Raw genomic sequence first — 24,440 nt, 5'->3', positions numbered from 1 at the left:
ATCGCTTTCACTTACTGTATGTGTAAGGGGTTTACAGCTAGATTTCTGACTATTTTCAAGTCCAGTATTGTTCAGAGGAACTAAAGTGGTATTACACAAAAGAACTCTGAAAACACACGGAGAATGTCTGAAATCATATCAATCAATTCACATTTGAAACCAAAAGTGATTAAACTCTTGGACAGTGCAGTTTGATCATGCAAGCCTAAAACCCCTGAGATTGAAGGATATGTTTGTAGAGTTTAACCCTTATGCTTCAAAGTCCTCATTGGATATTTTGGTCTTTTTTAACATTAACAAACAGGCAATCCAAAAGTCAAACCTTATCCATACAGTGATTGGTGGTCTGACTTCTGTGACCTGTAACTGTAATCCTGACCCCTGCTCATTTTGGCCCCTTAAGTAACACTTTACTACTGTGATCTACTGGGAGACAAAACCCACAGTCCATGTTAACTTGCACCCAAAACTTCAGTGTGATGTTTCGACTTTCGTCTTTATTAACCAAATCATCACCATGGTAATCATTGCCTTGGAAGTGGTGTGTAGGTTTGTTTGCTATGGCTGAGTGAGATGATGACGAAGCCTCATATTAGCCTCTGCTGAACTTTAAATCCACGGAGACTGTGGATTTTGTCTCTTACAGTGTACCCAAAGGGGGAATATTTACAGTGACACTAACATCTTTCAACATACACAAAGGCATGTCAGTTTTTATTCACAAAATATCCAAACAGGTCCTTTGAAACACAACCCCTAATGTAATGCAGAATGAATCCATGTTTAGTCATAAATTCACCCCTGAAAAAGGGTTCAGCATTGAATCAAGACTTAAAATGTCTTGAATATGCAGTGATCACGGGTTAGTTAAAATGAGAGAAAATCTAACATGTTTGAGCAAAACGACATTGTGAGACTTGAAGGAAGTGCTGTTTTTTGATGCATCCCTTCATACTAAATACACTAAAGTGAAACTGAAGTGAACCCAGCTAGGAGAAAGACCTCGCTCTGAGCCTTGTTCAAGCATGTTCCTGTCCAAAGCCCTGATCAGTCATTCCCATGTGTCTTCCCATTCCTCTGGAACCCAGGACACCCTGTTGCTTCTCACTGTCAGCTTTAATAAAACAGTATTGTACTGTTCCGGCAGCATTATCATGCTGCAGTTTCACTTTTTTTCTACATGGTGTTTTTTCTGTTTGTTTTGTTGTTTTTTCTATCCTTGGAGATTGACAGATAGAGTTCATCTGTGGTACTTGCTTTGTTTCATTTTTTTTCTTCTATGTGTAAATGCTGTAAGAACAAATGTATATATTTGATTTTAAAGTCATGTATTGGGTTTCAGTTTTTCTCTGTCTGAAGGTTTATGTGTTACAAAAGATCCTGAACAAAAAACTGCTGTTTTGCCATTTGCCCCTCGGTACTGAACTGCCTTATCAAGCTGGGCAGGAGTGTTTCAGAGACGTAGTGTTGACCGTGTTTTTCGACGTGGAAACTGTTACATTTTGCTTGATTGAAAAAAAAAAAGTGTTCATGTTTAGTTTCTTTTGATTATTTCAATAAATGGCCATTTTTTTTGCCATCTCTCTCACTGATGTTTTTTGAAGTGTTATTCCCTTAACCCATTAAAGGCAGGAAAGCATTACCACATTTCTACCATTAAAACTGGGGGCGCTGTTGCGTTATTCTACCATTAAAGCCAGGAAAGCGAATATGTCGTTTTGTAGTATTTATATTTTTTTCCACCTATTTTCGGTCTCTTGGCCAATGAAATGCATCAGAATACATGTGGGAGTGTTGCAATGCATCATGGGACTTTTCCAGAACTGAAATCATGGCGGAGGAGGACTATAGCGGAGGGAGCTCAGATATAAAAGCTATAAGCTCTCAAATACTTTTTGAATTTCATTTCTATCTGCTACAGAGGCTGAAAATCTATTATTTAGTAGGAAGCGTTGACACTTCTGTTGAATTTCCAGAAAAACTTCAGGTTTTAGGGAGTTATTTTAAAATCGCCCAGAGGTTTTACAGGCATTTTTTCCAGACGTTTTTGGCCTAAATGGGTTAAAATGAGACTCAGCTTATGCTGACGAGCAGTTTGGGACTGCAAGTGGCCACTGTGACCATACCGGACACTGGTACATTGAATTTCCATTAATACCAAAGATTCTCTTGAGGAAAGTTGAGTCCAGAGAGAAACATCAACTTTTTCTTAACTGAAGTACTTCCACGCTTTAGTCAGTTTTATACATGCTTTGGCACTAGCAAAGCTGTCCCTCTGCCCAATGGCAATTTTAGTGCAGTCAAGCCAGCCACCATTTGGATTTTGATGATAAACAAAGAAAAAGTATTGCATTCCAGCAATCCTTTCTCACAGCTATAAAACACAACACACTGTATATCATGTATCCTGTAAGTCTTATTTTATATGTAACCAATATGTTCAAAATTGATAAAAGATGTTTCTTGACTGTAAGTAGTTTCACTGTACAAAAATCATCACATAATGCATTGGAACACATTCCTAATTCCCTCATATTTGCCATTCAAGAAAATCCTCCAGGCTTGCATACATTTTAATGTGGACCTGAATGACCATGTGTACTGTCCTTTTTTTCAATTGTTTTTGAGACAATTTAAGGGAAGGTGACCTCAAACTGCACTGTCACACATTGACTGTCAACAAGAAGTTCTTAAAGAACATTTTTTATTGCTTTCCCTGTATGGCAGGACAATTAAATTATAAATTCAACAATATTTTCAGAAGCATATTTACATTTTTCAGCTATTGGTTATGACTGTTGAACCATTGTTTCACATTTGAGTTCTGGGTACTGCGTCATGGAGGGATCGGGCTCTGTTCATTTGCATTTACAGCATAGACCTTCCCCATAGACGACCACTGTAAAAGAGCCTCTGTAAAACTATTAACGGATCACCTCAAACTGCAAACATTGTCAATTATGACTGTTTATAATTTTGATCCATAAAGGTTTTATATTTGTAAAACTTTCCTTGAGCCCAGAAAAATGGTTAGTTAGAGAAAAACTACTGATCATGTTAAGTGGACGGCATAGCATGGAAGTAAAGACAATATAAACTGAATCGAACCATCTTTGTGTCCAGTTTAGACAATACATCCATGATCACCACCCGATCCGTAGCCCACATCCTGCCCGATTGGTACTGCACGTGTGCAACTCTCAACAAACATGAGAGGGAAGCAAGATGGTCCACTTGTTACTTCCATCCACTATCTGTTGTTGACACACTTTGTTGTTATGTATGCTGGGTCTCCCAGAGGTTGCTTCCAGGCGGGATGTGGCCTGTGGGATGGCAATAAAATAGGCCAGCTGTACATGGTTATACTGTTCAGGAACATTTTCCACAGAAATCCACTGCACATTTAAGCAAAGCTTCAAAGGAACCCATGTTATTTACTTAGAATGTCTTTGGTGCTGTCATCTTTTTTTGATAGCCTATATGATGTGTCATATAGTGTGAGAAATGATTATTGTAATGTAAAGTATTTTGGCCAAGTCAAGAACAGTAACAATAGCACCATAATGGACTCGCATTGAAATCCACTGAAAGACCAACAGCCAGCGCCAGTGTTCGTGCCTTACTTAAAGCATGCAAGCAACTTACTATTGGTTTTCGACCACATCAATTCTACTAACTAACTTTTTCTTCTCTTTATTAAAAAACGCATTATATTATCTGTAAGAGCTGCCTGTCTTGTATGGTGGCCGACAAGGGCAAACTCCCTGACTGGGAGCAGGGAGTAATCCGTGAGTGGGGAACCTCTTGTCATCGCACCTGCCTGAAGCAAACCTCGTCTCCGCTCCAGCCATCCCCTTCCTGTCCACCACCTAAGGCCAAGGCTTTGTCTCTTCCTCCTCACCGGCCATATGACTGCTCCATCGACCTTCAGCCTGGCACATCCAGACCCAAGGGACGCCTGTACTCGCTGTCGGCTCCGGAGAGGAAGGAGATGGAGACCTACATCAACGACTCCCTGGCAGCTGGCATCATCCGTCCTTCTTCGCCTGCGGGGGCCGGGTTCAAGACTTTAAGGCCCTGCATTGATTACCATGGACTCAATGACATCACTATCTGTGATGTCTTCGAGCTGCTCCAGGGGGCCACCATTTTCACCAAGCTTGACCTTCGTAACACCTACCACCTGGTACGCATCAGGGAGGGGGATGAGTGCAAGACGGCGTTCAACACCCCTTCTGGTCATTAAGAGTACCTCATAATGCCCTTCGGCCTCACCAACGCTCCTGCCATCTTCCAAGCTCTGGTCAACAACGTACTCCGAGACATGCTCAACCAATTTGTGTTTGTCTACCTAGATGCCATCCTGATTTTCTCCAAGTCCCGAGAGGAGCACATCAGCCATGTCCAGTCTGTGCTCCAACGTCTCCTTGAGAACTCCCTGTTTGTGAAGGCAGAGAAGTGTGAGTTCCACACATCCACAGTCTGGTTCCTGGGGTACGTCGTGGCCAAGGGCAGTCTCCAGATGGACCCGCCGAAGGTCTCTGCAGTCACCTCCTGGCCTGTTCTTGACTCCCGTAAACAGCTCCAACATTTCCTGGGCTTTGCCAACTTCTACTGCCGCTTCATCTGAAACAGCTCCGTGGCCAATCCCCTCACGGCTCTCACTAGCTCCGAGGTCCCGTTCCGCTGGAACCCTGCAGCCGAGGCCGCCTTCAAAACCCTCAAACTCACATTCACCTCAGCGCCCATTCTCCAGCTGCCGGATCCCAACAACTAGTTTGTGGTTGAGGTGGATGCTTCCACTGTGGGGGTGGGGGCGGTGCTCTCACAATGGTTTGCCCCTGACCAGAAGGTACATCCATGTGCCTTCCTCTCCCGACGTCTGTCCTCAGCCGAAAGGAACAATGACATCGGCAACAGAGAACTGCTGGCAGTATAGTTAGCTTTGGAGGAGTGGAGACATTGCTTGGAGGGGGCTAAGGTGCCTGGTCTGGACTGACCACAAGAATTTCCAGTACCTTCGCACAGCCAAAAGACTGAACTCTCACCAAGCCCGCTGGTCCATGTTCTTCACCTGGTTCTGCTTCACCCTCTCCTATTGGCTTTTCCTTCATGGGCTCTGGTGCAGCACGCCACTTTGGTTTTTCTGTGTCATTCAGAGACTCTAGTTGCAAGACTGTGTTCGTGTTTATTATTTCCTGTGTTGCCTGCCGTGTGTGGAACAATAAAAAAGACCTGCATTTGGATCCTGCCTCATTCATGACACTTTATAAGCCAGCTAATGCTGCCTTCAATGCTAATGGGAGCGTATGAAAGATGCAATTATTAAACCGGTATGGTGATTGAAGTCATAAGTAATACAGAAGTATTATAATTTGTTGTGATAATACTTGGAATCAAACTATGTCTGTGTTTGTAAAATAAAGCATTACCATGTTAGTATGGTTCACTATGCAATGGTATGATGACTTAACTTACCATAATGCCAAGTTAACAATTGGGCCACGATCAGCCACGATTTAAACTGTTGAACTGTGTGTAATTACAATAATGTCTGTGGAATGTAAAAATATCACATTTCAGCATGGTTCAGAAATAGTTGGTTATTAGGATTCACAGACAATATTCGCTAACGTAAAAATTTGATGGCGCATGACCCCAAACATTTTTTTTGTATATTGTTATTACTAAAGCAGAAATTGTAAGATTACAACACTTCAGAAACCGACTGATTGTGATCGACTTTGACATAAAACATTAGCCTGCATTTCAGGAGGAACTGTGTAAAGCAGTATAACATTTACTAACAGACTATATTGAAAGGAGTTAATACTGTTGGATGGATAGGTCGGTATATGAAACTGAAATGGAAAATTAAGTGTGTCCTTTGCAACACATATTTTACTTTTCTTTTTTTCTATGTAAACTTTTCCTCTGCAGGTTGCTGGTGTAGTGTTTATCAGATTTTGCATTAAAGCATATTATTAAAAGCACCCATTCATCAGCTTCCTGATTGTATTCTCACTTTACTGAAATTAGACCTCTATCCCTTGGAAAAAGAGTTGAGCATAAATGCTAAATGTGGCCCTCCTGCCACACAAATGCCCTGCATGAAGGGAGACACAGAGAAGAGGCAGGGGTTAGACAATAAAACCATAAAATATGGATATGTTATTTCCCTATGGTCAGAGTGTGCAGTTAAATATTTTATTCCTTATATTTCCTACATAAGATTCTTAACACCATACATTACACCTCGACTGAGGATCCTCACACTGTAATGGAAAAACCAGCCTTACCCTAAAAATGAAAGTAATTATTCCGCCTGTGTATATTCAGTATGGGCATTACCAAGTACACCAAGCAGTGGGTTGGGTGACACCTTTGAAAGTTTTCTTACAGTTTTTCACAATTACTTAACCCCCTTTAATAAAACACTTTTGCAATACTGAAACACCACAAAACACAGCAATTACCACATTATGTTCACTGACCATCACAACATTGCATTTTTCCATCAAAAGGGAGTCACTCATTCAAAACTTTGTCCAAATGACAGGTCCCTTAACAGAAGTGTGGGTTTTCCAAAACCAAGACTTTACTTCTAATTTCCTATGGTAATAGTCAGGGCCACTGTGAGCAAGAAAGTTTCAGCAAACCTCTCGCTTGTTGTTATGAGAGTTGAAATATGAGGATTGTATCTGTTACAGTGTCTCAAAAATTGTAAAGTACAATGAAGTTCAAATTTTATTTATTTTTTACTAAAAATAAAATATTCAGCATCCCAAGGGATTTGCATGTTAATCAAGGTTCAATACTTTATTGCAAATTGAACATAGTTGATGGGAATTGGGTTTGGTGACCTCCTGCAAAACTAAAATAACAAGAACCCCTACTCACATACATTGAACATTCCCATGGGAAGTAAACACACCTCAGCCAGCTATGCAGCATTCCAATGTATGAGCACTCTGGAAATAGAATCAGTGAAATTACAAATGTATAAGACTTCAGAGGAGAAAGGCCATATTAAATGTGTGTAAAAAGTCAGTCATGGATGTGCCCTCTCGCTTTCTGTTCAGCCCTGAACATGAGAAGCAGCAGGGGAGCCTCATCCATTCCCTGTGGCTGGACACGGGGCAACTGCTACAAGATTCTGGAGGAATTCAAAATTGTGCAGCTGCTTTCTGTGAAAAGCTTTTGAAAGAAGAGTTTCAAAAGTTACCAAAAGTGGTGTAATTTCACTACAAGAGCCTGTCCAAGGTCACTGTGGAGGCAAATGCAAAGCTGGAGGTCCAGTTCTTTGCTGAGGAGCTGGAGAGGCGAGGCACTCTGGGGACAGAAGACCTACTGCAGAGTTTATAAGACTTGCTGGCATGTGATTGGTAAGGACTTGTTAAGCCACCCTGTGTTTTCTATGGTGTCTGCTCTGGTCTCTGTCTCTCTGGTCTCTGTCTCTCTGGTATCTGTCTCTCTGGTCTCTGTCTCTCTGGTCTCTGTCCTCTCTAGTCTCTGTCTCTCTGGTCTCTGTCTCTCTGGTATCTGTCTCTCTGGTCTCTGTCTCTCTGGTCTCTGTCCTCTCTAGTCTCTGTCTCTCTGGTCTCTGTCTCTCTGGTCTCTGTCTCTCTGGTATCTGTCTCTCTGGTCTCTGTCTCTCTGGTCTCTGTCCTCTCTAGTCTCTGTCTCTCTGGTCTCTGTCTCTCTAGTCTCTGTCTCTCTGGTCTCTGTCCTCTCTAGTCTCTGTCTCTCTGGTCTCTGTCTTCTCTAGTCTCTGTCTCTCTGGTATCTGTCTCTCTGGTCTCTGTCCTCTCTAGTCTCTGTCTCTCTGGTCTCTGTCTCTCTGGTCTCTGTCTCTCTAGTCTCTGTCTCTCTGGTATCTGTCTCTCTGGTCTCTGTCCTCTCTAGTCTCTGTCTCTCTGGTATCTGTCTCTCTGGTCTCTGTCCTCTCTAGTCTCTGTCTCTCTGGTCTCTGTCTCTCTAGTCCCTGTCTCTCTAGTCTCTGTCCTCTCTAGTCTCTCTCTCTCTCTGGTCTCTGTCCTCTCTAGTGTCTCTCTTTCTCTCTCTGGTCTCTCTCTCTCTGGTCTCTGTCTCCCTGGTCTCTGTCCTCTCTAGTCTCTGTCTCTCTGGTCTCTGTCTCTCTGGTATCTGTCTCTCTGGTCTCTGTCTCTCTAGTCTCTGTCTCTCGAGTCTCTGTCCTCTCTAGTCTCTGTCTCTTTGGTCTCTGTCCTCTTTGGTCTCTGTCTCTCTGGTCTCTGTCCTCTCTAGTCTCTGTCTCTCTGGTCTCTGTCCCTCTAGTCTCTGTCTCTCTGGTCTCTGTCCTCTCTAGTCTCTGTCTCTCTGGTCTCTGTCTCTCTAGTCTCTGTCTCTCTGGTCTCTGTCCTCTCTAGTCTCTGTCTCTCTGGTCTCTGTCTCTCTGGTCTCTGTCCTCTCTAGTATCTGTCTCTCTGGACTCTGTCTCTCTGGTCTCTGTCCTCTCTAGTCTCTGTCTCTCTGGTCTCTGTCTCTCTGGTATCTGTCTCTCTGGTCTCTGTCTCTCTAGTCTCTGTCTCTCTGGTCTCTGTCCTTTCTAGTCTCTGTCTCTTTGGTCTCTGTCCTCTTTGGTCTCTGTCTCTCTGGTCTCTGTCCTCTCTAGTCTCTGTCTCTCTGGTCTCTGTCTCTCTAGTCTCTGTCTCTCTGGTCTCTGTCCTCTGTGGTCTCTGTCTCTCTGGTCTCTGTCTCTATGGTCTCTGTCCTCTCTAGTCTCTGTCTCTCTAGTCTCTGTCTCTCTGGTCTCTGTCCTCTCTAGTCTCTGTCTCTCTGGTCTCTGTCTCTCTAGTCTCTGTCTCTCTGGTCTCTGTCTTCTCTAGTCTCTGTCTCTCTGGTATCTGTCTCTCTGGTCTCTGTCCTCTCTAGTCTCTGTCTCTCTGGTCTCTGTCTCTCTGGTCTCTGTCTCTCTGGTATCTGTCTCCCTGGTCTCTGTCTCTCTAGTCTCTGTCTCTCTGGTCTCTGTCCTCTCTAGTCTCTGTCTCTTTGGTCTCTGTCCTCTTTGGTCTCTGTCTCTCTGGTCTCTGTCCTCTCTAGTCTCTGTCTCTCTGGTCTCTGTCTCTCTGGTCTCTGTCCTCTCTAGTCTCTGTCTCTCTGGTCTCTGTCCTCTCTAGTCTCTGTCTCTCTGGTCTCTGTCTCTCTGGTCTCTGTCTCTCTAGTCTCTGTCTCTCTGGTCTCTGTCCTCTCTAGTCTCTGTCTCTCTGGTCTCTGTCTTCTCTAGTCTCTGTCTCTCTGGTATCTGTCTCTCTGGTCTCTGTCCTCTCTAGTCTCTGTCTCTCTGGTCTCTGTCTCTCTGGTCTCTGTCTCTCTAGTCTCTGTCTCTCTGGTATCTGTCTCTCTGGTCTCTGTCCTCTCTAGTCTCTGTCTCTCTGGTATCTGTCTCTCTGGTCTCTGTCCTCTCTAGTCTCTGTCTCTCTGGTCTCTGTCTCTCTAGTCCCTGTCTCTCTAGTCTCTGTCCTCTCTAGTCTCTCTCTCTCTCTGGTCTCTGTCCTCTCTAGTGTCTCTCTTTCTCTCTCTGGTCTCTCTCTCTCTGGTCTCTGTCTCCCTGGTCTCTGTCCTCTCTAGTCTCTGTCTCTCTGGTCTCTGTCTCTCTGGTATCTGTCTCTCTGGTCTCTGTCTCTCTAGTCTCTGTCTCTCGAGTCTCTGTCCTCTCTAGTCTCTGTCTCTTTGGTCTCTGTCCTCTTTGGTCTCTGTCTCTCTGGTCTCTGTCCTCTCTAGTCTCTGTCTCTCTGGTCTCTGTCCCTCTAGTCTCTGTCTCTCTGGTCTCTGTCCTCTCTAGTCTCTGTCTCTCTGGTCTCTGTCTCTCTAGTCTCTGTCTCTCTGGTCTCTGTCCTCTCTAGTCTCTGTCTCTCTGGTCTCTGTCTCTCTGGTCTCTGTCCTCTCTAGTATCTGTCTCTCTGGACTCTGTCTCTCTGGTCTCTGTCCTCTCTAGTCTCTGTCTCTCTGGTCTCTGTCTCTCTGGTATCTGTCTCTCTGGTCTCTGTCTCTCTAGTCTCTGTCTCTCTGGTCTCTGTCCTTTCTAGTCTCTGTCTCTTTGGTCTCTGTCCTCTTTGGTCTCTGTCTCTCTGGTCTCTGTCCTCTCTAGTCTCTGTCTCTCTGGTCTCTGTCTCTCTAGTCTCTGTCTCTCTGGTCTCTGTCCTCTGTGGTCTCTGTCTCTCTGGTCTCTGTCTCTATGGTCTCTGTCCTCTCTAGTCTCTGTCTCTCTAGTCTCTGTCTCTCTGGTCTCTGTCCTCTCTAGTCTCTGTCTCTCTGGTCTCTGTCTCTCTAGTCTCTGTCTCTCTGGTCTCTGTCTTCTCTAGTCTCTGTCTCTCTGGTATCTGTCTCTCTGGTCTCTGTCCTCTCTAGTCTCTGTCTCTCTGGTCTCTGTCTCTCTGGTCTCTGTCTCTCTGGTATCTGTCTCCCTGGTCTCTGTCTCTCTAGTCTCTGTCTCTCTGGTCTCTGTCCTCTCTAGTCTCTGTCTCTTTGGTCTCTGTCCTCTTTGGTCTCTGTCTCTCTGGTCTCTGTCCTCTCTAGTCTCTGTCTCTCTGGTCTCTGTCTCTCTGGTCTCTGTCCTCTCTAGTCTCTGTCTCTCTGGTCTCTGTCCTCTCTAGTCTCTGTCTCTCTGGTCTCTGTCTCCCTAGTCTCTGTCTCTCTGGTCTCTGTCTCTCTAGCTGTCTCTTTGGTCTCTGTCCTCTTTGGTCTCTGTCTCTCTGGTCTCTGTCTCTCTAGTCTCTGTCTCTCTGGTCTCTGTCCTCTCTAGTCTCTGTCTCTCTGGTCTCTGTCTCTCTAGTCTCTGTCTCTCTGGTCTCTGTCTCTCTGGTCTCTGTCTCTCTAGCTGTCTCTCTGGTCTCTGTCTCTTTGGTCTCTGTCTCTCTGGTCTCTGTCCTCTCTGGTCTCTGTCCTCTCTAGTCTCTGTCTCTCTGGTCTCTGTCCTCTCTAGTCTCTGTCTCTCTAGTCCCTGTCTCTCTAGTCTCTGTCCTCTCTAGTCTCTCTCTCTCTCTGGTCTCTGTCCTCTCTAGTGTCTCTCTTTCTCTCTCTGGTCTCTCTCTCTCTGGTCTCTGTCTCCCTGGTCTCTGTCCACTCTAGTTTCTGTCTCTCTGGTCTCTCTCTCTCTCTGGTCTCTGTCTCCCTGGTCTCTGTCCTCTCTGGTCTCTGCCTCCTGGCAGCTCTGGAGACAAACTACACACATCAGCCGCTTCAAAGACTAAAGGACACAAATGATATTTGAAGGAATCTTTATTATACGCAAGTTTTATTCTCGTTTGAGCAGTTGAGACATTTAAAGTCTCTCTGTATGAATTTGTCGTTCGACATAAATATAACTTTAAAAGGCGGTAGTAGTCACGTGGTCTTAGGACCCGGAAGAGGAAGCTCGGTAGGTAGAGCTGGTCCTTCACTACGAGCCCTCCGCAGTAAGTCAAACTCAATATATTATATAATGTGCTCCGTGTTTTCTCTCTGCTCTGTGTGTTTAGAGAGCTTGGTTTCGGAGTGTTTACTTTACCGTCGCTAAGGCAGATGAAGTGCTGATGTTGTGAGCAGTCATACTTTAGTTCATTCTCACTGTTGTACAATTTAATGCCGGACTTAACCTGAAAATGAAAGCACCTGAAAATCTGTCGAGTTAATTTTAGACGTTTTTTTAAATCTTTTTTTTTTTTTTTTTACTGAAAATGTCTCCGGAATTGAATAATTTCTCTCAGGTGAACCTCAGCGTTCACTGGTGAGAAGGGCTGTGTGAAGCATTAGTTGAACCAATGATAAGCCACTTCTCTACAATCACTCAGAGCTGAATCCATAAACCATAAACACTTTACAGCATATATGAACCAAGCAGGACATAGAGTGGACCATTTCTACAACACTGTGACACTGTCACAGCTCGACCCAAAGGGACGTCATGTTTATTGTAGGGCTGCAACTAACGATTATTTTCATTATCGATTAATCGATTAGTTTTTTCGTCAATAAAATGTATAAAAATATCAATCAGTGTTTCCCAAACCACAAGACGATGTCCTCAAATCTCTTGTTTTGTCCACAAACCAAAGAGATATTCAGTTTATTGTCATATAGGAACAAAGAAACCAGAAATATTCACATTGAAGAAGCTGAAATCAGAGAATGTGGACTTATTGTCTTTAAAAAACTGCTCAAACCAATTATTCCATTATCAAAATAGTTGAGGATTAATTTAATAATCAATTATTGTTCGATTAATCAAATAATTGTTGCAGCTCATTTGTTGTAAATAAGGGTGTTTTTTTTTTCCTTTTGCACAACGCTGTAAACAAATTAGAATTGCAAAGAGAATATGCAGTAAAATGTGAAACATACAGATTCAGTGTGTTGTACTCAGTTACCTCATTAGTTTTCAAATGGCTGTGTAAATAGTGTATTTTGCTGTCTGGAGCATTTTCAGGTAGCGTCACCAAGATCTGACTTTTTAGCATTGAAAACATTTCCAGAGTAAACTGTCATAATGAAAACATGACACAAACATTTGACTATCTCGTTCATAAACATGGTGTCAGGACTTTTCAATTTGATGTCACTTTCATTGACATGAATACTTGCTTTTGAGGAATGAACTATGATCCATTTAGAGCAAGTGACATGCTGTTACAGGTTATCAACTAGGTTTTGCAGTTTGTATTAATTGTTTGTTAGAAATATATTAACTGTTGTGCAAATGTTAATATTGATGTGAGAAATGCACCAAAGAGACTGAGAAAAACTTTAATGTGTCAAAATCATAAGCAAAGGACCATCTATAAAAAATTCTTCTGAGCATCACAAAAACCACAAAATGACACATTGTATTATTAGATTTTGATCCATTAGGTCTAGTAAAAGTTATAATGTCTAAAAGAGTCACATCAATTAATTATTTCCATTCATTCATGGTTGCATGGAGCCAGCAGGAACTTACCAGGTCCAGAGCAAGGTTATAATAGTTTTGGATTTTTCATTAGTTTTAATTTCGTTGTCAATTTTTGTTTTCAAATTCAGTTAGTTTAAATGAGTTTTTAGAGTGAGTTTGCTAGTTTTAATTAGTTTTATTATTAAGTCATAAAACCAGATAGATGAAATAGATTACATATCAACCAAAAAGATTAGCGTATGAAAAAAGTTGACAAAGACGAAAACAAAGGACATTTTCATTATAATTTTAGTTAGTTTTGTAACCACAAAATACAGTTTCAGTTAGTTATCGTTTTTGAAAAACTCTGTTTTTATTTTTATTTCAGTTAACAAAATGTTTTTTCAATTCAAGTTTTCATTATTTCGTTAGTTTTCGTTAAATATAATAACCTTGCTCCAGTGCTCATGCCCAGACATACTGAAGCCTGACTAAACACTCTCAGGTTGACGCCTTTGAACATTTTCTTACAGTTTTTCATAATTACTGAAACCAACACTACAATTGTTGATGTTTAATTTACCGCCAATAATAAGTCAGTTGAATATATGTAATACTAACTCTGTTTCTTTTATTGTTATACTATTTTGACGTACTTTTATCTATGGGCAATACATTTGAACAGTTCTACTTCTTTCACTCCTGTCAAACTGCAGGTGGTGCAGAGAGATAGTCATCACTTTCCCCACCATGCTGTCTTGTAAAGATGAGCTCGTATGTGCTGGATGAGCAGGACTTCCAGCGCTGCTGTCAGCTCCTCCTGAAGCAGTCAGAGCAGCTGAGAGACGGCTGGAGCTGGGAGCCAGTCCAGGTGAGGACGTCTGTCTACTAGAGGTCGACCGATACGGGTTGTTTAAGGCCGATACCGATTATTTTGACATCAGTCTTAACCGATCCCCGATATGTGCTGCCAATTTATTTGGGCTGATTCTTGAAGCCAATATTGCCTTTTCTCCCTCCATTTACATGACAAAAATGACACAATGATAACAAATGTTACACAAGTCTCAATTTAAACAAAAAAAGAAACATTTATGAACAATCCAATCCAATCCACTTTATTTGTATAGCACAGTTAAACAACAAAAACGTCTCCAAAGTGCTGTACATAGAATCAACAATAAAACAAACATTTCCATATAACAATCAGCAATAGATAATAAGTGTATACATCTAAAATTATGCTATAAATAAAACAATACAATCAAATAGATAAACATAGTAAAAGAAATAAAAGACACAGGACCACAAAACACACGCAACAGCAAACAAAACAAGCACAACATATTAACACCAGAGAATGACAGATGTTGCACCGAGCCTTGCCTGCTGTTGGCTCAGTGAAATGGGCTAATTGATCGGTGAACGCACGCACGTATCGGCCAATGCCGATACAAGCAAAAAACGCAAATATCGGCCCGATATATCGGCCGGCTGATATATCTGTCGACCTCTAGTCTGTACTCTCACTGTCAATACTGTAGACAGAAGCCTGCTGTGATCCATGAATTGTAATAATGGTGGTTTCTGCCTGGCTCAGGGTTCAGAGGAGGGCTACCTGAGGAAGACTGCTCTCAGGTCAGTTGTAGTTGACTCTAACCCAGTGTGGGACCAGGAAGGATCCGCTTCAGACCCTTCGTGTCTCTCCTGGCCTGATCAGCAGGGACAGGAGAAGGAACAGGTGAAGCTTTTGAGTTTTGTACTAAATGTTGTGAATTAATTTGAAGATGTATTAAAATATCACATATATAGCAGTTCAAAAATGCATCACATATGAGTTTTTCTTTATTTCTTTTTTTTTTTTTTATTGGTGAAATGACGTAACAAACAAGGTGACATGAGAGACAAATACACTACACCATGTGGACCACAAGTAGTGACAGTAGACATACAGCGCAGACAACAACAAAGAAAAACATAAATGATAAACGATTTGCACAGACGCATCACAGGTGTTTGTGTGCGTGTGCGTGTGTGTGTGTGTGTGTGTGTGTGTGTGTGTGTGTGTGTGTGTGTGTGTGTGTGTGTGTGTGGATGAGGGGCAGATGCTACGACATATATATAAATATATATAACATGGCTCACTTATATGTATAACACAGTGAAAATAAATAGGCAAACAAAGCAAGAAGTGCTAACGAGAGAAAACAAATAAACAAGAATAAATAAAATAACTAATTAAATAAATAAATAAAAAAATTATAATTATTATTATATAATACACACATACATACATACATACAAAAAATAAATAAATAAACAATATATAATATAATAACCCAGGGGGATGGGAGACATCACCACACAATAAAGTTTGATGCGATATAGAACAACATCTTACACAATAACAAGATGTGCGAGATCACACACATAATTGTAATATGTAAATATGAGTTGACAAACACACAGACTTTGACCAACAGTGACAGTCTCTTTACAGGAAACTCTTGCTTGATTAAGATCAGAGCAGCTCTGAGTTAGGAAATCTCAGTGCAGTAGTTGGAACAAAACAGGAAATCATGAGACCTCACACACGAACATTAGGTATATCGTAACAGAAATTGAAAACTGTGCAGTTGCTGTTTGGAACGAGGACCTGTTTGTGTATCTTGAGTATTGTATCTGTTTTTTGATACTATTGAAATGCTTGTCGTCTATTAAGATTTTCGACAGCATAAACATGCCAGCATTCAGCTTGTAGCATAGGCTTTGTTTTCCATCTATCTAAATGTTTCTGAATGTCAGTAACAAGGTTATTATAGTTAACGTAAAATAACAAAATAACAAAAATTAGAATTGAAAACACATTTTTGTTAGCTGAAATAAAAATAAAAACAAAAAACGATAACTAACTGAAACTGTATGGTGTGGTTACAAAACTAATTAAAACTAACTAAAATTATAGTGAAAATGTCTTTATTTTCCGTCTTAGTCAACTTTTTTCATACGTAAACCTTTTTGGTTGATATGAAATCTATTTCATCTATCTGGTTTTATGACTTAACTTATTGGGGCTGATATGGATCAGACAAAGGAAATAAAGGAAACATTTATTATGACCTCTTTTAACCTCACAACAAACACATAGCCCATTACAAAAAAATTAAAACTAACACTAAAACTAATAAAAAACTAAACTAAAACTAAGCATTTTCCAAAAAATAACAACTAATTAAAACTAGCAAACTCACTCTAAAAACTAACTAAAACTAACTGAATTTAAAAAACCAAAATTGACAAAGAAATTAAAACTAAAACTAATGAAAAATCCAAAACTATTATAACCTTGGTCAGTAATTTGTCAGTACTGTCAGTAAAATTAAAAATAAAATATTAGAATTACTCAGGAGTTTAATTTCCCAAATGAAGGATCATTCCAGGCTTCAGATTAGAAGCAGCCACAAAACACAGACTGAATGCAGCGAGAGGCTGTACATAGTGAACTCTGTTCATTGACCTCTTTCTCCACTCTCTCTCTCTTCCTCCAGCCTCTTCTAGCTGCCTCAGGTGACACTGACAGCATCAGATGCGACATAGATGAAGATGACGGGGTCTGTGTGGTGTCTCCAGGCAGCAGCCAGCTGCTTCACTATGAGTACCACATCCTGCACTCCTGCAGCTACAGTACTCCTGTTCTCTATTTCAGAGCCTCCACTCTGGGTTAGTTACATGTCAGACACAGCATACACACACCGCTCCTCTAACTGTGTGGTATATATGGTACTTTATTTTTTAATTTAACCTTTATTTAACCAGGAAATATCCCATTGAGATTAAGAACCTCTTTTTTTTCAAGGGAGCCCTGGCCAAGAGGCAGCAAACACTAAATACAGTTCCATATTTACATAACCTACAGACCTTAAACGTGTTATGAGAAACAAGTGCATATTGTGGAATTGGCCTCAATAACTCTGTTTGGATTTAAAAGTGCTCAAAGAAATGAAGTCAGTTAGTTTCCAGTCTTTCTGTAGTATATTCCAGCATAAGGTGCAGAGTAAACAACTTTGACCCAACTCTGTAGAGCAGAAGGGACAGAAAGCAACAACTGATCTTGTGAACAAAGAGAATAAGATCCAGCATTTCTCACAGTAATTAAGGTGCAAATGTATGAAGGCAGCAGTCCCAATATTGCCTTATAAAGTAAAGTATACTAATGACTAGCCCTTGGAGTGGCCACAGCAGGCCATCCTACCCCAGAGGATCATTCACAATTTTACCGTTAGTAATGAAGCTCAAAGCTGATAAACACTATCAATCATTCTAAGACATTGAGCAGCAGCATTCATGTACAAAAGACCTCCGTAATCCAACACAGATAAAAATGTTGCAGTGACAAGAAGCTTTTTTACATTAAAAGAAAAACACAACTTATTTTGAAAATAAAAACCCAATTTTAGCCTCAGCTCCTTCACAAGATTTTCTATATGTGGCTTGAAGGTGAGTGAGTCGTCAATTAAAACTCCTAAGTATTTATACAGATGAACTTATGTATAACATATTTCGCTGCCCTCAAGAGTGGACACGGACACGGAATCGGGCAGCCCCTTCAGAACCACAGCGGCCAGTAGTCCATCACTTAGCGCCTCGCCAGCATTCCTCAGCGCTGTGATCGCGGTCTCTGCGCGAATCACATACTCAGTCGCACTTTCACTGTCCAGCTTTTGATTTTTTTTCTCAGTTTTATCTTTTGCGTAGTTGCTGCTGTTAGACTTTGTAGGGCAGAATACCAGACCAAACTTTTAAGAGGTTTATTGTGAGCTATCCATTGTTGCAGTGGGACAGAGTCTGTTCACATGTGTGTGTATTAATAAGGATGTCCTCATGTCTTCTTCCTCATGTGTCACCGTGTCAGAGGGGAGGAGCCTGTCATTAGAGGAGGTGTGGAGCTCTGTTCATCCAAACTTCAGGCAGCGACTTCAGAACAGTCCTTTGAATACAATCACTCTGCAGGTAAAACCAGGAAAGATCTACTCATCAGTTTTATTATCGTCATCTTTTGCCATGAAGCTCCAATGTGATTTCCGCTCCGTGTGTGTGTGTGTGTGTGTGTGTGTGTGTGTGTGTGTGTGTGTGTGTGTCAGGAACATCCCCTGCTGGGTCAGCCCTTCTTCATGCTCCACCCCTGTAGGACAGAAGAGTTCATGAGACCTGTGCTGCAGGCGGCTCAGGACCAGCACAGGTATAATCTCATCAATCCAAAAACAGATGGAAGTACTTTGCTGTGCATCAGGCCCTTAAAGTCACTGAAGTTGCATGCAACATTAACCCATAAGAACCCAGACCCAGTTATCCTCGAAGGAAAAAAATGGGGGATATACAACAGAACAAGTGGACCACATAGGCCACATTTCTGATGTTTTTTCAAAAATACTACCCCTAAATGTCAAAGGTCTGTGATGTGACATATACGTTACAATGGGCATTTATGGTATTTATGTTCATAGTATTTCTTATTTTAAACTGAATAAACTAGACATATTTTCTGCTTACAGAAACACAAATTTGCCTTTTTCTTTGCATCTCCACAACATATATAAAAACTGTGACTTTAATAGTGCTGTTTAACAAGAAATTATTGTTCAGATTTGTTTTTAAGTAACAAAATAATAATACATTAATAATAAATAAAAACAAATAACCATTTGCCTTTTTGTTTGCATCTCCATAACATGTATCAAAATTGTGTAATTTGTTCAGGAAAATATGGTCAGAACAAGTTAAATGCAATACAGGACACCCTATTAACGGATTAGAATTGTTAAATTGGTTTTAACTTAGCCGAGTAACAAAATATACGCTTTTTGAAATTAACTTCTTTTTCATATTTCTGTTTCCAGTCACACCCATATTTTGGAGAAGTCACTTCTTGTCACAATCACATGACCACCACACCAGGGTGTTGAGTATGTGTCACTTAGGGATTTAATGAGTTAATGTGAAGCATAAAGCTGAATATGGGAGATTCTAGAAGATTTAAAGTGTTTGTTACACGGGTGTCACCATAGGTTCTTATGGGTTAAGTATTAGCATTAAGTTGAAGCTAGATTTACCACTAGGTTCATGCAACAGCTGTAATATACACACGTGGACAAAATTGTTGGTACCCCTCGGTTATTGAAAGAAAAACCCACAATGCTCACAGAAATAACTTGAATCTGACAAAAGTAATAATAAATAAAAATTCTATGAAAATGAACAAATGAAAATCCGACATTGATTTTGAACCGTGGTTCAACAGAATTATTTAAAAAACTAAACTCATGAAACAGGCTTGGACAAAAATGATGGTACCCCTAGAAAAGACTGGAAATAATGTGACCAAAGGGACATGTTAAATCAAGGTGTGTCCACTAATTAGCATCACACGTGTCTACATTATTGTAATCAATCAGTGGGCCTATATATAGGACTACAGGTAGTCACTGTGCTGTTTGGTGACATGGTGTGTACCACACTCAACATGGACCAGAGGAAGCGAAGGAAAGAGTTGTCTCAGGAGATTAAAAAAAATATATAGATAAGCATGTTAAAGGTAAAGGCTATAAGACCATCTCCAAGCAGCTTGATGATCATGTGACTACAGTTGCACATAATATTCAGAAATTTAAGATCCATGGGACTGTAGCCAACCTCCCTGGACGTGGCCGCAGGGGGAAAATTGATGACAAATCAAAGAGACGGTTAATATGAATGGTAACAAAAGAGCCCAGAACAACTTATAAAGGGATTAAAGGTGAACTTCAAGCTCAAGGAACATCAGTTTTAGATCGCACCATCCGTCGTTGTTTGAGCCAAAGTGGACTTAATGAGAGACGACCTTGGAGGACACCATTGTTGAAAACAAATCATAAAAAAGCCAGACTGGAATTTGTTGACAAGCCACAAAGCTTCTGGGAGAATGTTCTATGGACAGATGAGACAAAAATGGCAATTTTTGCCAAGGCACATCAGCTCTATGTTCACAGACGAAAAGATGAAGCATGTTGAGAAAAGAACACTGTCCCTACTGTGAAACATGGAGGAGGCTCTGTTATGTTCTGGGGCTGCTTTGCTGCATCTGGCATAGGGTGTCTTGAATCTGCACAGGGTACAATGAAATCTCAAGACAATCAAGGGATTCTAGAGAGAAATGTGCTGGCCAGTGTCAGAAAGCTTGGTCTCAGTCGCAGGTCATTGGTCTTGCAACAGGATAATGACCCAAAACACAGCTAAAAACACCCAAGAATGGCTAAGAGGAAAACATTGGACCATTCTAAAGTGGCCTTCTATGAGCCCCGACCTAAATCCTATTGAGCATCTTTGGAAGGAGCTGAAACATGCCATCTGGAAAAGGCACCCTTCAAACCTGAGACAACTGGAGCAGTTTGCTCATGAGGAATGGGCCAAAATACCTGCCGAGAGGTGCAGAAGTCTCATTGACAGTTACAGGAATCATTTGATTGCAGTGATTGCCTCAAAAGGTTGTGCAACAAAATATTAAGTTAAGGGTACCATCATTTTTGTCCAAGCCTGTTTCATGATTTTATTTTTTTTTATAATTCTGTTGAAGCATGATTGAAATGCAATGTCTGACTTTCATTGGTTAATTTTCATAGAATTTTTATTTATTATTACTTTTGTCAGAATCAAGTTATTTCTGGGACCATTGTGGGTTTTTCTTTTATTAACCGAGGGGTACCAACAATTTTGTCCACGTGTGTATCAGCACCAATATGCTGACATAAAAATGTGTGGCTTTAAGAGTCAAATCAATTTACAAACTAAAATATCTCAAAAGTATAGACATATATGTTAAATATTTATATATTCAAGATCTGTGTACTTACATTATCCAAAATGTTTCTTAAAATTTTCCAACCTGGAGAAATCTGAAATTTTATTTAAGTCACACCCATGTCTGTTGTCTGTCAATGATGTCATATCCCCTTTGTGAATGAGTCAGTGGTGTGGTTGTCCACCAGAAGGTGTCATAAATTGACTTTTTATCCAGTTTGAAGCTGAGCAGAGTGAATGTTAGCTGCAGCTAGCAGCCTTTATTCAGTGTTTTCACTGTAAAAATCACTGGGTTCATTTGTTTTCAGGTGACCCTACAGATAACTTGGCTCCTGTTAAAAACCTTGCCAACAATGAAAACTGAAGGAATTCTAAGCGGAAGACTTACTGCCATGACAGCATTACTCTGTGTTTTGTTATTGATTGTGAGACCAGTTTGAGGCAGAAAATATGTAAATGTACTGCACTTGAATAGTGATTTTTATCCAAAGCGATTTACACTAGGGCTGCATGATTATGGCCAAAATGATAATCACGGTTATTTTGATCAATATTGTAATCACGATTATTAATCACGATTATTCATCATGTTGGGGAAAACATCTGTATTTGTATTGCACTACTTTTAAACAAACAATAGAAACAGTTTTTAGTGTGTGCACAGAGTGTCTGGTGCTTGTTGTAAACAAACAGAGATCGCTAAGTGAACACCTCCTGCAGCAGCAGCACATACACACTGTACTGCTACACAGCTAGCTGTTAGCCTATTAGCAATTTGAAGACTGGACGCTAAGGGGTTAACATCCCCGAGCCGCTTCGACTCCTTCTTAACAAGCCCCAGTGGCTCGATAAGAAGAATAAGAACGAGTCTCCAATAACACCAGAAAAAGTCGCTGGATTTGTCTCCAGTCGCTTTTTTGAAAAATAGTCACAAAGGGCGTCTTAAAAGTCGCTAAATTTAGCAACAAAGATGCTAAGTTGGCAACACTGCTTCGCCGGCTTTTACAAATGGCGTGTGTTGTTATGGCGGCAAGTACTACGTCACATCCGGCCAAAATCGTGATCAGGATTAAAATTTGATTAATTGTGCAGCCCTACTTTACACTACAGACTGCACTCATTCACACACACATTCATACTGTTGGCAGAGGCTACCCTGCAACAGTCCCATCTGCCACCATTGGGAATTCATTCACACACCGATGAACACAGCGTCGGGAGACATTTGGGGTTCAGTATCTTGCTCAAGGATACTTCGACATGTAGGCTGGTGACCGATATACCAACTGAGCCACAGTCGCCCCGAAAATAACATATTACTTATCTATTGCATGTCTCTGTGTATTTTGGCAGGCCAGTGAACTATGTGCTGTCGTGGCTCAGTGTTGTGGGTCCTGTTGTGGGTCTCGACGTCCCTCTGAAATACTCCACCCAGCTCTGTCCAGACTCCTCACTCAGCAGGACCAAGCCAGACTGACACTGGTGCTTCAGAATCTGTCAGCATCACTCTGGAGTGTCTGTACGGAGGCTGGATCATCAGCCGGGGAACTACCCGGACAGCCCAGATCCTTAGAGCTACTGAAGAGACAAGATTGTCCATGTGGCAGTTACCTTGTATTAATTTAAATGCATTTCTTGGCAATATACTGTAACACATAAACAACAGACATTGAAGGGCTATGTTGATCCTGTGGCTGTGTTTTGTAGAGGGCCCCTGTTTAACAACCTAGTTTTAATCTGTGGTTTTAATACACAGTAACCTGCGCATATGGTGCATATTCTTAAAGGCATACTGTGCAGGATTTGTTGTTTACATTCAACACATTCAAACTTGGCCCCTTCCCCAGCTCAGTGAAAGTCAAAGCATGTATGTCCTTCTTGGAAAAGGGCTGGTCTTTTAACACACAGAAACTTTTTTTAAAGTCCCCCTGCATTTAAGAATGTGTTTCACCATGACCAAAAACTGAGCTTACTAAGAGCATACTCACCTGAAAACTTTTTTGATTCTGTGCGTTTTTTAAGATGTCTAAAATTGGATAATAAAGGCTTGAAATTATATCAGTGGGCAAAACGTAAAGGTTTTTTCAAGCAGTTCTATATGAGAATCAGGGTAAATATTGTGCTGAATTAGCCACAATACAATCTGTAAATGCAGAAGAGGCTAAACCTCATGATACATCTGAATATGAATGCTGACAATGTTTAATTTAAGTCCTCAATTAAGGAAAGCCATAGATGTTTCAGCTTGTTCATTACTTCTCTCACATCTCCTGACATTAAAGTCACAAGTTATATATTCATTTTATTTTATCTTTGTGTTTTGGTTTGCATCATGTCAGATCTGAATTATAGAAATGTGTCTCAAACAGAACGTAAATATAAGCAAAATGTGTGTTTTGCGATTATATATTTATAAAATAGTATATCAAATTAAAAAAAATAAAAGTTACATTATATATATCCCCGAGGGTAAATTCAGTTAGTCTGGTAGAATCTCTGTTAGAATGAGGCCCCGTTCACACGAGGACCGTCTGAACAGAAGACGCTAAAGTGGCGTCGCGTCTTAACTTCTTATTCCTCATTTAGACGAGCATTTTCGGGAGGAAATCTGCGTGCGTGCGTGCGTGCGTGCGTGCGTGCGTGCGAGGAATCTGCGTGCGACGCAAAAGTGTGTGAAATTCGATTGTATGCATGCCAGGCGGCATCACTTAAAGCGATAAGAGCATCTTTGGGTATGCAGAAGTTTTCACGCCACACATTTTCATCAGCTACTCCTTCCACAAAGTTCTCCACCATCACTAGATCTCCCAGGTCTCGTTCACAGCCGTCTGGCTCGCCTCCGACGAATTGCTGCATCCAAAATGTGATAGAGGTAATTACAGATCCTTCTCTGTTCACTAATACTATCTGTACATATCCTGTACATTTGGTGGAAAGACTCCTGTAAGTTTATTAGAGCTGTCAGAGCAGCTTGAAGGTCCGACGCATGGAAATAATCCCACATGTTTGTTTATTTTCCTGTACTGGAGCATGTATGTGACGTAAAGACGTACGTGACGTGAGCAGATCTGAGCAGAGTTTTGCGTCTTGGCAGTGTAGACGGACACGCTATGGCGGAGCGTATTTAACTTTTCCACTTTGGAGGGTGGTTTCAGATTTTTGCATCTTTAAGCCCCCAAAACGCCGTCACCGTCTAAACGAAAGGCACTTCCGATAAAATTTTTTGTCGTTTTTACCCGCGAGCGTCCTCGTGTGAACGCGGCCTGAGACAGTCTGATGGCTGTAGGAGAAAAGGATCTTTTGAATCTCTCCGTCCTGCAACAGAGAGAGAGGAGCCGTCCACTGCTGTTTTTTTGGTCCATAAAGGTTGCACTGTACACTGCAAAAATTGAAATCTAAGTAAGATGAAATATCTTAGACCAATGCTTATTTTTTGTCTGATAAGATAGTTCTTCTTAGTAAGCATTTTATTTTTATTTATTTTATTTTAGACTGTTTCACTTGTATGATATAAAGATTCCACTGCTTTTGCATTATTTCAATAATTTTAAGAAAAATATTCTACGTACAGATAAAAATCTTTGTAGCTGTATCAAGAAAAGTTCACTAGTTTTTACTCTGACTTTGCTGGTTTCAAGAAATATAATGCCTATGCATATCATTATGTCAAGATGATGGCTCTAGCATTTACTTATTATTTCAAAAATATTTTTCAACATATTGAGAAAATAGGTCACTTGTA

The 24,440-nt window shown here is 40.9% G+C and overlaps 1 protein-coding gene across 2 annotated transcripts; it reads left to right on the top strand.

Annotated features, from left to right (window-relative positions):
• Positions 1 to 11,364: 11,364 nt before the first annotated feature.
• atg10 (ATG10 autophagy related 10 homolog (S. cerevisiae)) lies at positions 11,365 to 22,376 on the top strand. Of its 2 annotated transcripts, none has more exons than XM_059343942.1 (7): positions 11,365 to 11,414; positions 13,582 to 13,736; positions 14,466 to 14,606; positions 16,414 to 16,585; positions 17,778 to 17,875; positions 18,007 to 18,104; positions 22,052 to 22,376. In XM_059343942.1, exons 2-7 carry the CDS (start codon positions 13,632 to 13,634, stop codon positions 22,173 to 22,175), a joined length of 738 nt encoding a protein of 245 aa, XP_059199925.1. In that variant the 5' UTR covers positions 11,365 to 11,414; positions 13,582 to 13,631; the 3' UTR covers positions 22,176 to 22,376. The 2 variants fall into 2 exon arrangements, with proteins under 2 accessions (XP_059199925.1, XP_059199923.1); XM_059343940.1 differs by lacking the exon at positions 11,365 to 11,414 and adding an exon at positions 11,431 to 11,536.
• Positions 22,377 to 24,440: the final 2,064 nt, after the last annotated feature.

Source organism: Centropristis striata, chromosome 11, assembly GCF_030273125.1.
Source record: "Centropristis striata isolate RG_2023a ecotype Rhode Island chromosome 11, C.striata_1.0, whole genome shotgun sequence".
NCBI lineage: Eukaryota > Metazoa > Chordata > Actinopteri > Perciformes > Serranidae > Centropristis > Centropristis striata.
This window is presented reverse-complemented; position numbering and strand designations above follow the sequence as displayed.

Coding starts and splice junctions, on each gene's coding strand:
- atg10 (XM_059343942.1), top strand. CDS start 13,632: ATGAGCTCGTATGTGCTGGATGAGCAGGACTTCCAGCGCTGCTGTCAG. Junction 13,737..14,465: donor GGAGCTGGGAGCCAGTCCAG/GTGAGGACGTCT, acceptor TGCCTGGCTCAG/GGTTCAGAGGAGGGCTACCT. Junction 14,607..16,413: donor AGGGACAGGAGAAGGAACAG/GTGAAGCTTTTG, acceptor CTCTTCCTCCAG/CCTCTTCTAGCTGCCTCAGG.